General features: G+C 48.7%; 1 protein-coding gene across 3 annotated transcripts in view; it reads right to left on the bottom strand.

Annotated features, from left to right (window-relative positions):
- Positions 1–1,222: 1,222 nt before the first annotated feature.
- Positions 1,223–14,670, bottom strand: part of ARMH4 (armadillo like helical domain containing 4) — a 56,798-nt gene continuing 43,350 nt past the window's right edge. For 2 of the 3 annotated variants that reach the window (XM_064423009.1, XM_064423010.1), the window contains exons 6-8: positions 7,952–7,983; positions 3,978–4,112; positions 1,223–3,147 (exon numbers count right to left, since the gene is read on the bottom strand). In XM_064423009.1, coding sequence (XP_064279079.1) covers positions 3,079–3,147; positions 3,978–4,112; positions 7,952–7,983 — 236 coding nt within the window. In that variant the 3' untranslated portion in view covers positions 1,223–3,078. The remainder of the gene's footprint in view (positions 3,148–3,977; positions 4,113–7,951; positions 7,984–14,670) is intronic. The other variant, XM_064423011.1, reaches the window with a different exon arrangement.

Below are 14,670 nucleotides of genomic sequence, written 5' to 3'. Positions count from 1 at the left end.
CAGAAAGCTGCCCTCCAAATGGCCATCAGCTGGCATCTCTGCACTGCTGGGCAGCTCGGGAAGCTCAGCTCCCATCCTTGGGTGAAGGATTCGGAGCCAGAGTCAGGCCTGGCAGTGCAGACAGATCACAAGAAAAACCTTTGGGAAGTCCACCTAACTCCTAAGCCTGTCTCCAGCAGAGACCAGAGAGCCCACACTGAACTGTGCATGCAGCTGGGCCTCCCTTCCTTGTCGACTTCCAGCATCCAAGCCACCCCTGCCATGTCCTCTCTGGTTCTGAGGACACCGGGGCCCCCCAGAGATGCAGTAAAACCCCACTTCCATCTTTCTGACTGGCAGTGTTGCCTTTAATTCCTGAAGTTCTCTATGCTGAAGAGGGAGAGCCAGGGAAACTGATTGCCCCTGCACAAAGGCAGTGTTTCCCAAACTGGGGAATTATTAGCACAGTAAAAGGCCACAGCACCTCCCCACCCGCCTTCCCAATCCATCAAACTGACAAGCCATCCTTAAGGATCCTCCTGAGCTGCCAGAGCTGGGCTACTTAACCCAGCAGCCTTCCTCAGCCATACCTCCTCCTCCTCCTCATGACTGACCCAGCAGCTCAGTGTTTTATCAGATATTTCATCAGATATCCACCTTGCAATCCCCACCATGCCTCATCACAAATAATTCATCAAAGAGCCCAAGGGACAGTATTTCCCAATCCCCAATAGTGCCAGACAGCCAGGAATGATCACTGCACTGTTAACACCTCCCAAGCACCTCCAAATTTAGGAATGAGAAGGAAATAGGGAGAGATCACTCTGGAGGGAAAACTTCATCTTAACTTGGAGTGACCACTTACTGTGTGAGAAAGAGGCCTGGATTTTGGATTTCATGGTGCATTGCCAGTCAGTGCCTGTTGAAGATGTGGGGCTGCTTTTAGCAAGGCAAAACCCTCCTGGCTGATGGTTCAGGAACAAAAAGGCAGAGGTGCACTGTGGAGCCCTGTCTGGGGTGTATGAAGACCCCACCACCCCCAAAAATGTTGTCTGCCCAACCTGCTCCCCATGCAGCCAGCAGGATGAGTGACTGAGGTACCACACACAGCTGTTGGACTGGAAGACTTGAGCATTAGAACAGCATTTTGGAACCAGGGTGTCCCACCTATCCTCATCCAGGTGACCCAGTGGGGGTCACAGGCTCAGGACAGTGCTCAGGATTGTTTTTTCAGAGCTGACCATCACACCTGATGATTTAATGTCCAGAGCAGGCCCTGACCCGAGAGAGAGAGCTCACCTCAGGAGGGGCTCCTGAAAGTCCTCCCTGCCTTGCAATCCCACTGACACTTCCACAAGACATTTCCCCACCATCTGACAGGCCTTTCCACCTCCACAGGGAACCAAATCCTACTCCTGTCCCTCCTCAACATCCCCTCCCTCCCACTTCTCCAAGAGCTCAGAGGGATTGAATCTCAGCAGATGTGTGGACTTTTCTGCTCACTTCTCCTCTGGCATCAGTCACTGTTCCTTGCAGGAAGGATGATTCCCCACAGAACGATTCCCACCTCAGAAACATGGATTCCCACCTCAGAAACACGGATGTTTTGCATGTCAGATCAAAGTAATTCCACAGTGGGAAGCAGAGCTCAATAGTGCAGCCCTTTTCCTGGCTGTTTTGACAGCATTTCTGGGCAAAGCTACATTATTCTCCCCTGCTCAATGCCTCTGACACCTCAAGCACTGTGTCCCTCTCAGCCCCCTCAGGACTAACAGGGCACCTCCACAACCCCCTGCACCCATCTGTGCTATGAATTCACCTTTCTCCCCACAGCCAAGGGTTCCCAGTGGGATCATCTCACCGCCCACCACAGCTGACATCTCTCCAGCTGGAGATTTCCCACTGTTAGCCAGGAATCCCTCAACAGTGACTGCACCTGCTCCCCAAGCTTTAGTGCCTTTCTGCATTCCATGGTTTGGATCCAGTTGCCCAGAGAAGCTGTGGCTGCCCATCCCTGGAAGTTTTCCAGGCCAGACTGGATGAGGCTTGGAGCAACCTGGGATAGTGGAAGGTGTCAGGGCTGGCACCAGGTGGCTTGGAAGTCCCTTCCAACCCAAACCATTCTGTGATCCTGTGAGACAAGACCCATCCATCCAGATCCCCCAAAGCTGCTGTTGTTCACGCAGCTTTCAGGGGCTGAAAATGCATTTTCCAGTGGGGTAAAGGGGTTCAGAGGCTCCACTCTCATCCCTATGGGAATGCAGCCTTGGAAAGAGAAGAACCTGGAGCTAGTGTCCTTCCACAAGGAGGCAGAAGCTGGGGGAGTCTCTGACCTGCCTCTTCTCTCACCTCCTTGCACACTGAGCAAAAGCCAAGAGATGCAGGCAAGAGCAGCCATCAGTAGGTGAGTGCTGGTATTTATTGTGCTGTAACAGACAGTGCTGGTTGGGAATGGACAGGGAATTTTGAGGAGGAATCAATGCTGAGGCCATTCCTGCGTGTCTCCAAGCAGTGTGGAGCAGAGCTGAAGGAAGAAAGGAGTGAGAGTGGGGGCACCCAAGGGCAGAAATGTGCTTCAAACTGTATCAAGAGCCCTGTACACGGGCACTTCTCAGGCAGCCAGGGGCACAGGTCAGGCTTACAACTCATTAATTAAGCAGAGCAGCTAATCTTAGCACTAAGGAACTCTAGCTCAGGTAATGTAACATTTAAAATGAACTGGACAGAAGTCATTCACAGTAAAGATTTCCATTCCTGGGATGGGTGAGAGCTATTGTTATGATTAGATTACTGCCAGCCAGGACCAAAACAGTACACCAGGGCAAGAGGAAAAATAATCATCCACATGGATCAGCTCCAGCTGTGGCTCTGAATGAGGCGCCGGGGGCGAGTGTGAGATCTCCACTACTGTATCAAAACAAACACCACGGGTGGCACACGTAGAGCATAGCATTGTCATTGTCATTGGGCTGGGGACACCACCCCTGCCCGGGCAGCCGAGGGAGCACCGCTGCAGCAGAAAAGTCGCTTGTTCTTCTTCTCCCCCTCTCTCCCTCCTCTGAAAAGTCACGGGCTCTCCCAAGGGCACTGCAGTTCCTCTCAAAATTCGTCCTCAGAGCTGTCGGCCAAGAGCATCACTCGGTCCTGCATGCTGTTAAATTCCCTCTGCTGGGGAGGAGAGCAAACATCAGAGAGGTGCACATGAAAAGTCCATATTATATGGCTCTATGCAGATATTCACCATATGTATTATGTTGTATTGATTAGCAGTGCTGTATTGACATTTTAACAGTGTGGTAAATGTAGTTTTATAGTTAAAAGGGAACTTTTGTAGTTAAAATAGGAACTATGTTTGTGGGGTTTTTTTTTAAGAAAGGAATGAGGTACTCACACCAGATAGCAGCCACAGGACACCTAAATCTTTCAGAGAAAAAGAATTTATTGCTCCATTATCAGAAGAAACTAACTTCTTCCCACCTTGCTCAGCCATGAAGACCCCGTTAGGATTAAGAGGAAGAAGTTGACACTGACCAGACAGAATCCTGTGTTTGAATGGAATTTATGCATCATGTATGAGGTGTATGAATGTGCAACAAGCCATAGTTTTTAATGGTTAATCCTCTGTTAACGTGTGTCCTTTTTCGGGCTTATTTTGCCCAAAAAAGGTACTCGGACAGTCCGTAACTCTTTGTTCTTATTGTCTCATCCTAATCTCAATTGTTCAAATTTTTATTACTCTAATTATATTACTATTTTTATAACCGTTTTTATTACTATTTTATATCACTATTTTTATAACCATTTTATTACTATTAACCTTATAAACTTTTAAAAACAAGTTTTTCACAGTGCACGTGCAAAAAGGAACCAGATGGAGAAAATTCAGATGCCCCCATCCCATAACCGAGGTGCCCCAGCTCAGACCCCAGCCAGGCTGAGTTTGCCTTCCAGCCAGGAGGGTTCAGAGCTTCCATACCTTCCCCTGGCAGTTTCCATACCTTCCTTTTGTGCCTCTTGGAGCCGTTTCTCCTCCGGCGGTTCATCATCTTAATGCTGTAGAGCGCTCCCAGGATGAAGAGAGCTCCAGCTATTCCAACTCCCACAGGAACCAGCATCCCTGACATGTATCCTGCCTAAATGGAGGAGAGAAGCAGAGCAACACTCCCAAAACCATCCTTCCAGAGCCATTTTCACCAGCCAAGGACTGCAATGCATCCCTATGGTCATTTCCTCAAAGTTTATTGGATTTGAGCCCCCATCTCCTGCCTGCACGGGATGATTCCCCACTCCAGGAGCCAGCTGGACACCAGCACAACTCAGCTTTTCCTGACAGACATTTACTGGTGACAGCTGAGACCCTGCACTGCCTGCCTATCTCTCAGAGATGGGCCATTGTGTGCTGGAATCTGGATAGAGGGATCATAAAACAGAGGATGGGGCAAAGGAGAGGGGCATGTCATACTGTGCTGATAAACTCAATTAGGAAGAGGAGGGAATGGGGTCAAAAGGTTTATTTGCAAGGGATTTGCTACACCAGCAACTGGTTGTGAGTGGGGGGGAGTGTTTTTTTTTGTTTTGAAGGAAAACCTTGGCTGCCAAAGGAAGGTGATCTGAGGCCTCCTCGGCTTTGTACTCAAAATCTTTGAGCCAAACGCTTTGGATTTGCATGGGAAGGGGTCCCCTGCATGGCAGCAGGATGGTGACACAGAGGGAGGGCACTCACACCCTCAAGTGGCCTTAAGGGGAGCACAGCAAAATTAACCAGCCCTAATTCAATGGCTGTGATCAGTGTGTTTGCACTGCCCATTAAAACAAAAAATACAGACAGCATGGCTAATCTAAAATTACACATCTAAACACTCTAAATCCTTAGGAAAATATTCCCAACTGCTTGCTATTTTATTTCACTGCTTTAAATGAAAAAGAACCTCAGTTTTAAAGTGCCAGATTGCCTCAGAATCCTCAGCTAATTTGGGCTGGTGGGCTCAGAGTGGCAAGGGAGGCAGGTACAGCCTGGCTCCCCCTCTGCAGCTCTGCCTCTCCTCACACTGCAGCTCCAGTCCTCTGCTGTGCCACTACAGCTTCACCCTCTGCCTGCTACACCCCCCAAAAATCGATTTTACACCTGCCAAGGGACACAGGCACCAGCTCTGAGGACTGTCAGACAGCTCCTAGCGAGACTCAGCCCATTGCTTACAACCACCTGTCTTCATCTGTGCTCTCACAACACCACACAGCACACACACCATAATTACTTCTCTTCCATCATCCACTGAGTGGGAGGGAAAAAAAAAAAAAAGCAAAGCTGTTCAGGTGCATTAGCCTGCCTGTGTACACCTACCTGGAGAATGACAATAACAGCTTTCAACTGGGGCAGGCTCAGTGCCAAGGAGGGCTGGTGTGCTCCCCCAAGCCCCTCCAGATCCCACTCAGTGCTTTGAACAGTAACAGCTCCTCTGTGTGGATCCCAAAGCTTGAGGGATCTTCATGTGCATGGTTCAGACTCCCTGAACCCCCTCCCAGAACACCCAGCCCTGTTCAGCTCAGCTGCTGGGAAGGGGCTGCAGCCTGAGCCCAGCTCCCAAAAAAGCAGGTTAGTGAGGACACAGCTGAAGGCTCTGTCTCTCTGAGGCAATTAAGGTGCCTTAATTGGGTGACCTAATTAGTGCAGTGTGGGGTTTTCTATTTCTGGAACTTTGCTGCTGGCATGGGCAGTGAGGGGAGGCTGCAAATGGCTTTGAGCTGCTGCCCAGCTGAGTTTCCATGTCAGAAATCACAATGAACCCCTCAGCCTGTCTGTGAGCCTTTATCACAGCTGACCAGCCCATGGCCTTTTACAGGTTTCCCCCATCCCCCAGATCAATGTTTTATACCCCAAAAACCTGTGAGGTGATGCAAATCCAGCCCTTGTGTGTCATGCAGCCCAGCTTCTAAGGGCTTCTGCACTTTCTTGATAGAAAACCCCATTTCACAGGCCAAAGCTAAATTTTCACCCGTTTATGTGGAAAATGTAGCTTCTTTAGGGATGCTTTTAATACACCCAGTCCATGCTCAGGACCTTCCTGGCCCTGCTGGGCTCTGAGATAACAGCAAGAGAACTTGAGAGGAACTCCATGTCCATTCTTTGCCCCACCAAATGCAGCATTTGCACAGTGACTGCAGGAGGCCAGACAGAAATCTGTCCCTGACCCTGTGCTCCTGGTGCCACAGCCCCACCTGAGGGACAGGGAAGGACATTTCTCTCAGAGATGAGCTGGAATCCTCTTCTGAGTGGAGGGATTCTAAAACTGAGGATAGGGCAAAGGAGAGGGGCACACAGACTGGTGCTGATAAACTCAGTTAGGAGGAGGAGGGAATGGGGTGAACAGGTTTGAAGGGTGAACAGGTTTGTTTGGAAGTGATTTGTGACACCAGCAACTGGTTGGGAGTGGGGGGAGAGTGTTTTTTGGTGGGTTTTTCTAAGGAAAAATGTGAGCCAGGCGAAAGATGCCAAAGCAGGGAGGTGGCTCAGGAGTGAGTCTCCCTTTGGAGTGGATCCTCAGCTACAGCAGTGCTGGGCACTGCCACACAGCCCAGGGTCTGCCTGCACCAGGTTCAGACTCTGCTGGAGACAGCAACATGCAGCCCCTCTGCAACAGGGCAGGACAGAGGTGGCCAACAAGGTGACAAGAGGAAAGACAAGCTACAGCTTCAGGGAGAAGACACTGCTGTCCCCAAGCTGGAGCTGTGCCACGTGCTGGCACGAGCAGTGACCTGTGCATGCTGCAATCCCTCCAGGCACACAGCCAGCCTCTTTACCTTGGCTGGGAAAACCACTCCCTGTCCTTTCAGCATCTGCTCTAGATCAATCCCAGGCCAAGGAGACTCTAGACTTGCTCTGGACTTGTCTCCTTCCTAGTGCAGGCAGAAAGGCAACTCAGCAAGGCTGGGCAGGAACCACCTGAACCCCTCCCACCCCCCAGTCCTGGCAAACAGAGACCCAGGCCCTGTTTCTGTGCTCTGCCCTGATGGTAAAAGTGCTGCTGAAATTTGGTGTGGGGCACTGGGCTGGCCTGGCGAGTCTGCCTAAGCTTAGGGATGGGATTCCAGAGATCACTCCCACTCCTTGTGATGGTTTTTGTTCCTATGACTCTGACCCTCCTCAAGAATTTCCAAGGCCTGCTGAGTCACAAAATGTTCTTGCTGTCGCCTCATTTCCAGCTTCATGGCTCTGCTGTCAGCAACACAACACTTGGAAGGCTTCACAGCCATTCTGAAATGTCAATATTTGCTCCGGGGCAGCAGAGCTCAAAAAGCCACCACAGCCTGTGGCTGGCACAGCTCTGGATTGCATGGACCAGCCCCTGGGGTGCCAGGAGGAAAGATCAGGGGCTGGGACCTTGTTTAGCAGTTTTGCTGTGTTTGATCATTCTCCTTGCAGGGATTTCCAGCCTCTCACCAGAGAGCAGCACCAGAACCTCTTGATTTGCATCCAGAACTGAGTCAGCACTTAGAGAAAAAGGGGTGGAACTAAGTTCTTTACCCTGGGGTTCCTGGAAACATTCCAGGTCAGGCTGGACAGGGTCCTAAACACCTGGTCTGGTGAAGATATCCCTGCTCAGTGCAGAGGGGCTGGACTAGATGGACTCCCAAAGGTCCTTTCCAACCAAAACTATTCTAGGATAAGTTAAGGGGAAATAAATAAAAAAAAAAAAGTAACTTGGGTTATCTGACAAGGTCATTTTCTGGTGCAGAGAAATCAATCAAACACTTCTGTCCCTCCTGCCCTTAGTTCCAACCCATCAGGGATGTTTTGTGGATTCACACCACTCTATACCAGCAGCATCTGGTTCATCTGCCTCCCAGAAAAAAATTTTCAGCCCTTTCTCAACGGTCCGTATAGAGATAAAGAACTGCACTGACAAGAATTTATTTATTCCTGCAAGTAAAAGTGGTTTTGCTTTGAAAAGAACTGAAAGACTGAGCCTCCTACCTTATCTTTCAGCTTCTCCATCCAGCTTCTCACTGAAAAATAAGGAAAAATAAAAGCTGCAATCATGTTATTTCTATTAATTAGTAACAAGTGATAGTGATAACATTAAAATAGACAGCAATTAAATTGACAAGTTGATAAGGCTGAACATTAGATTTCCTCTTTTCTCATTCATGAGAAAAAGCAAATGCAGCAAATCAACACAAGAAACTCTCAGAGTGAGTTGGCAGGCAAGCATCTCACCTTTGGCTGAGCAATTCCCATCTTCAGAGTGATTTAAAAAGGCAAATAAAAAGCAGTATTTCAGGTTGTGGATTTTTGACCATCACTTCTCAAACAAACACCGGGGTGTCTGACCAGGAGAAAAGCTTTCAGTGCAGTTATCCCCTCCACTGGCCTCCTCTGTGTGGATATGTTTCCTGTATTTTGTATAGCCTGTAATAACAGCTAAAAAATGTATTTTTCACTGCCTTTTATTTTCTGGAATAGCCACTGCCTGCTCTGGGAAGCCTCCAGAGGGCTGGGATGGCACTAGAGGGGCTGAAGGACAAACCCAAGCAGATTTATACTGCCAGCACTGCCACTTTCCTCTCCTGACAGCTAAATAAAATATGAAATATCACAGCTGAGAATCAAAATTGTGTAATGGCAGGTGCTTTGGGGTGGAATATTCACTGATCTCAAAGAGCTGCAAGGGCTGAGCAGGGGGTGCAGGAATCACTAACAGACACTGGGTGTGTCTGCAGGGCAAAATGCCCACAAGGATCCACCAGGATTTTAACAAATTCCTGCTCTTAGGTAAGAGGCAATAAAAAGTTAAATATTGGGTTTTTGGGGGGCTCAGCAACTGTGTTTTTTCAAGGATTCTCCTCTCTCCAGGAGGACAATGCTAAAGGCACAGGGGACTCTGGGATGCAGCAATGTCCTTCTGAGGGATATTTCTTCCAGGGCATGTTAAATCCCAAATGTAACACAAAGTTTACGGATTTAGACCCAATTTCCAAGCCTGCTTTGTTATGAAACATCCCTTCAACGCCTGAATTAGCAATATCAGTGTCTGCAGCACTGAGAGCACCCTTCTGAAAGGAGCCTTTCTGTGATGGGGAGGGGGCACGGGAGGGCCAGCAGCAAATGGCTGTTTTATGTCTCAGACACAGCACAAGTTCAAAGCCATCTGAATGCTCCCTTTGAAGTGTTAGCAACATAACACCTTCCAAACAGAAGGATCCCAAATTAGCTAAAGGTGAACACATGTGGAAGAGGCACAGGTGCACTTATCTCTGATGGGGAGCTGAGAAAAAAGATGAATTACCCAGGGGAGGGACGCACACAGCACTGGAAGAAGACAAGAGGTCTTGTTTTATCAGCTCTTCCCACCATCAGTCCTGGCCTGCAGAGGCTAAGCCATACAAAACTCAATTTATGAAGGTGCCACCACAATCCTCCTCTGCCAGCCCAAGCCTGCATGCCCTGGATTCACAGAATCACAAGGCTGGAAATCCTTAAAAATCATCGAGTCCAACCCAGCCCCAACAGTTTAACTCATCCCTGGCCCCCAGTGCCACATCCAGGCTTTGTTAAACACACCCAGGGATGGTGACTGCACCACCTCCCCAGGCAGACATTCCAGAACTTTATCACCCTTCCTGTAAAAAATTTTTGCTGATATCCAACCTGTATTTCCCTTGGTGCAGCTTGAGGCTCTGTCGAACTGGAGACAAAGTCTGTGCAACAAAATATTGGCAAATTATAGGTGAATTCTTCACTCTTTGGGGCAATGATTTTCAGTGATATCTCTGCATGGTTCTCTGATTGATGATGGGAACTGAAAAGGCAAATCTTGGAGCATCATCAGGACGAAGTGGGATATGGAAAAAACAGTCTTTTAAATTAATTACAACGAGTGGCCAGTGTTTTGGGATCATTGATAAAGAAGGACGTCTAGGTTGAAGAGGTCCCATGTCTTCAATCACTTCACTAATCTTCCTCAGGTCATGAAGTAACTTCTAGGAGTCTGATGTCTTCTTGTGGATGACGAATACTGGTGAATTCCAGGCACTATTTGTAGGGGCGATGTGACTTTGCTGCAACTGTTCCTTTACTAATCTTTTAAGGATATTCATTTTTTTCTTTGTTAAAGGCCGTTGATCAATCCATATAGGATGATCAGTTTTCCAGTTCAGCTTTAAAGTGGCAGGATTCCCAGTGGAATCCCAGAGAGGAAGGAAACCCCTGGCTGCCCTGGGCTGGGTTTCCAGGTGTGACCCTGCCAGGAGTGGTGACAGTGGCTCAGCCACACAGACCCACAGGGCTGGGGACAGCATCCACACCTGCAGTGCTCAGCTGGCCCAAACCCCAGCTGAGCACAAAGCCTATTTTTACACCTCTCCCAACAATTCCATGGGATCAGTGATCTCACCAACAGCCGACCCACTTTCCTGAGCTGAACAACAGCAGCAATTAACTCCAGAGTATTTCTGCCAAGGCAGAGGCTGAGCTAAGAATATTCTATTACCTATTTTTAATGAACACAGATGCTGGCTTTGTTCCCCTCTGCTCCACCAAACAACAGCAGCAGGCCCGCTGGGGCCCACCAGCTCCACAGTACAAATCTTTATTTGCTATTACACATTTGTTTGTTATTAAACCCAGCCTTGTTTTCTGCCGTGAGGTGCCCTTGGAAATCAAACCAGGCCACAGGAGAAACAACCCAAGGTGATTCTCCCTGACTAGGTGCCTCTCCAGGGGATGTTCTAATGCAGCCACAGCCTCTGACCTCTGCTAGAGGAAAATAATGGCCCCAAATCAATGAGGTTCAGGCAGGAGGTCAGGAACCCTTCAGTGCTCCGGCAGGATTGCACCAGGAAGGAGCAGAGAGTGTGGAGCTGCCACAGCCAGGGTCCCAGCCCTGTCAGGCTGGGGCCAGGACAAGTCAAGGAGCACTGGGTTACCATGAATTACAAACTCTTCTCATGTCACCCATGCACTGTTCTGACACCTGGCAGGAGATCACAGACCCCTGTGTCACCAAAACTGAGCACTCACTGCTCCAGTGACTTACCCATCTGTGTGTGGGTAGGAGACAGAGCATTATTCCAAGGCAGGACTGATATCTGTGCTAAGCAGCTACCATCAATTAATTCTGGGCTTCAGACTCTAATTACACAACAGAATCCATAATTAATATTCTGGCTTCATCTTGGGAGAGGAACGTTGTGGCTGGCACCCTCCCATGAAAATGCTGCACTCTCCAAGAACACCAGGTGACTTGCCAATGAGGGCAAGCAAATAATTAGTAAGAAATACTCTAGTTCATGTATTTTTCATCATCCCCTTTATTCCTCCTTTCTCTGATTGCTGAATGGCCTGAAGAAATTCCAAGAGTCTCTGGGTGTGAATTACTGACTAGTCTCTGCATTGCTGGCTCATCTTCCACAGCACTTCCAGGATGGTGACTGGTCCAAACCCTCTGCCTCAGCTTAATTTTGATCCCTTGGTTTCATGGGGAGCTAAGCAAGATGAGTGTGGAGCACTTCAGCAAATTACATACATAATCTGACATTTCCTCAGTGACTTATATAATGTCTGCATCTCTGCAAATGGATTTTAAATAACATATAGCTTAAAATTAAGCCAGTGAGGAGCACAGAGGAGGAGCACACACGTCTGGCCCTGGCCTCAGAGCAGCCCAGGATGAGTTCAGTCACAGATGCAAGGTGCTATTTTTAGGCAGTTTCACCCAGCTTTCCCCTTCCAAACGTGCAGCAGCTATTCAGAAGCTCTCAAAGAAGAGAAGAATGTGGGGTTCATTTGCAGAGGCAAGCAGCAGCCTGTGCTGTCTGCCTGGCCCTTTTGGGAGGGACCTGGCCCAAAGGGACAGTCACAATCCCCTGTGAGCAAAGCCCCTGTGGAAGCTCAGCTCCTGGCAGGTGCAGGCTCAGAGGGGACAGCAGTGACACCTGAGGGCACATGGCACTGCATGCCCAACATCAGAAAGTGCTCTGAGGTGTCCCCAGAGCCTTCTCTTCTCCAGGCTGGACACCCCCACCTCTCCCAGCCTGTGTCCAGCCTCAGGGCATCTCTGTGGTCTCCTCTGGACTCACTTGGGTCCAGATCCCTTTTATGTTGAAGCCTTCACTCCTGATCTCCCTCCCTGCTGCTGCTCCAAGGACTGTCCATCCTCAGACAAGTTCTTTTTCATTTTCCAGGTCTCCTGTGCCCCCTCTGTCCTGGCAGCTGCAGGGGCTGGCTGCCAGAGCCTGGCTCTGCCTTTCACCCTCACCACAAGGCACCACAAACCTCTCTCCAAAGGCTCTTCCCTGCTTCCCTCTCCACCCTCCTCTGAAATCAGGAGCACAAGTCCTCAGGGCCTCTTGCTTTGCCAACTTTTAGTAATCCTAATTGCCTAATTATCCACTCCAATGCAATGATAAAGCTGCTTAATAATTCTGTTCACTTCTCATTCATTCTCTCCCTTCCCAGATAAGAAAATGCAAAGACTTCTGGTGGAGATTTCAATCAATAATTCATGCCCCACTGCCATCAGCTGTGTCTCCCCCCTCCCCTCTTGGATGCCCTGCTGCTTTGTCTTGTCACTTTGGTTTCATCTAATCAGCTTGTTTTAATCATATCCTCTTTTTTAATCATCAGTTAAAGCAATTCTGTTTTTCCATGGCACATTATCACTCATCCCTGCAGATGTTGCCTGGTTTCCAAACCCAGCATTGCAGCTTCATTCCAGAGCTCCATCCTGCCACTGATGAAGGTTCATCTATCACCTCTCCTTTTAATAAATCTCCACCACAACCCCCAGACCAGTGTGATAATCTGGCTCTGCCAGGGATGGGGGATCTTCAGCTTCTCTGAGCCCCCCTGTGCCAGGGCCTCACCACCCTCACAGTCAAGATTTTTTTCCTGATATCTACTCCAAATCTGCACTCTTTCAGCAAAGGAGAGCTGGTTAAAGTGCAGAAAATAAGGAAAAGATTGATTATTTTCAATCAGTCTGTATATACCAAGCAACCTGTCCTGTTCCATTACAGATTTCATCCCTTTCTCTTGCAGGTTGAACTTTTTTTCCCCCAAATGAGACTTGTGAGAACAATTTTGCAGAAATGCTTCGTGCTTCATCTGCTCAGCTCTGACAACTTAATGGCACAAGGGTGCATCTGCTCCTTTCCCTTAAAAAAGCACAATTTTCAATTTACTTACTAGCACAAATAAATAATAAAGAAAATGGCATCTGCCTGGAAGGCAGCATATTTTTAATTCCAGAACAACTACACCTACCTGATGGGAATGCTGATGCATGAATTGCCCAACAGGAGAAGACTTGAACAGCTGGATAATCAAACAAATGTCAAACCGACAATTACCATTTATGTTCTCAGATAAAAATTTTGCTTGGGTGAACTTTGAATTAACCCAGTGAACTTTAACAGCCACCGTGGCACTGTCTGCTCCCTGACCTGCACCATCCACCCCCTTTTCCCTGCCTGGCCAGCTGCAACCCAAGCCTGGTTGCACCCCAAGCCTGCCTCAACCTGCCCAAATCTCTTGGAAAAGAAACGGACATGGGGAGACAACTCAGCACACTCATCCAGAAAGCAGGAACTAAATTTGGCTTCCCAACTCCTTCCCTGACCTTTTGACACTCCTTTCCCCATGGCATTAGGTCTGGTTCCTCCCTTTCCTTTTCCCTTGCACTTTTTAAGCTGTTTTCCACTTTATCTGCCCACAGTGAGTAGCCCCTTGCTGAGGCTGGCAAAGGTACTTGTGCCTTGGCATTTCTCTGTGAACTCATTTCTTCTGTGGGGTCTTCAAAACACATTTTTACATCTGCACACTGTTTGTTTCTCCCTCAGTGGCCCCAGGCAGGCACAAGTTGTTAAAAGCAAGGCAAGGTACAAAACCTCCCGTTATCCAAAAAGGCATCAGTAGGATGCTGCTGTGAACTGGCTGTCACTGTTTGTTGTATGATTAAATATTTACTGATCACACTGTGTTCAAAAGCTGTGTCTGCTCTGGGAGAGGAAATGCAAACTTTGTTTATGGAAATGGCAACACCTCTGCTGGAGCACACGTGGGATCAGCTCCTGCCTCTCTCTGCCCTGGCACAGCTCCTGGAGCAGCACAGGGAGCTGCCAGCAGTGAGAACCCACCCTGCCCCAGCTCATGGGCTTCTTGTGTGCTGAAAGTGTTTATATTCACCAGCTTTCAGAGGAACACAGGCTGGTCTGGGTTACAGGGACCTTAAAGACAGGCTTATTCCACCCCCACACCTTCCACTATCCCAGATTGCTCCAAACCCCCTCCAGCCTGGCCTTGGACACCTCCAGGGATGGAGCAGCCACAGCTTCTCTGGGCACAGAACCTGTGCCAGATCCACCCCTCACAGCCAAGAATTCCTTCCCAAGATCCCATCTAACCCATCCCCCTGGCAGTTTGAAGCTATTCCCTGTGTCCTGTCACTTCATGCCCATGTCTGAAGTCCCTCTCCAGCTCTCCTGGAGCCCCTTGAGGGGGCTCTGAGCTCTCCCTGCAGGCTCCTCATCAAAGCTGTATCCTGCTGAAGATGAGAAATCTTTCTTTACTCATGGGCCTTGACTCTGAAGCTTTAACAACCTTTTTTAAGGTGGCATTTTTGTGCTGTTTATTTACATATCCCTACCCAAATGGAACTACCTAGAAGCAGCAGCTGAAGAGGCAGGTTCTATGAA

Source organism: Passer domesticus, chromosome 6 (genome assembly GCF_036417665.1).
Source record: "Passer domesticus isolate bPasDom1 chromosome 6, bPasDom1.hap1, whole genome shotgun sequence".
NCBI classification, from domain to species: Eukaryota; Metazoa; Chordata; class Aves; order Passeriformes; family Passeridae; genus Passer; species Passer domesticus.
Note: the sequence above shows the minus strand (reverse complement) of the source record. Positions and strands in the feature narration are given on the sequence as shown.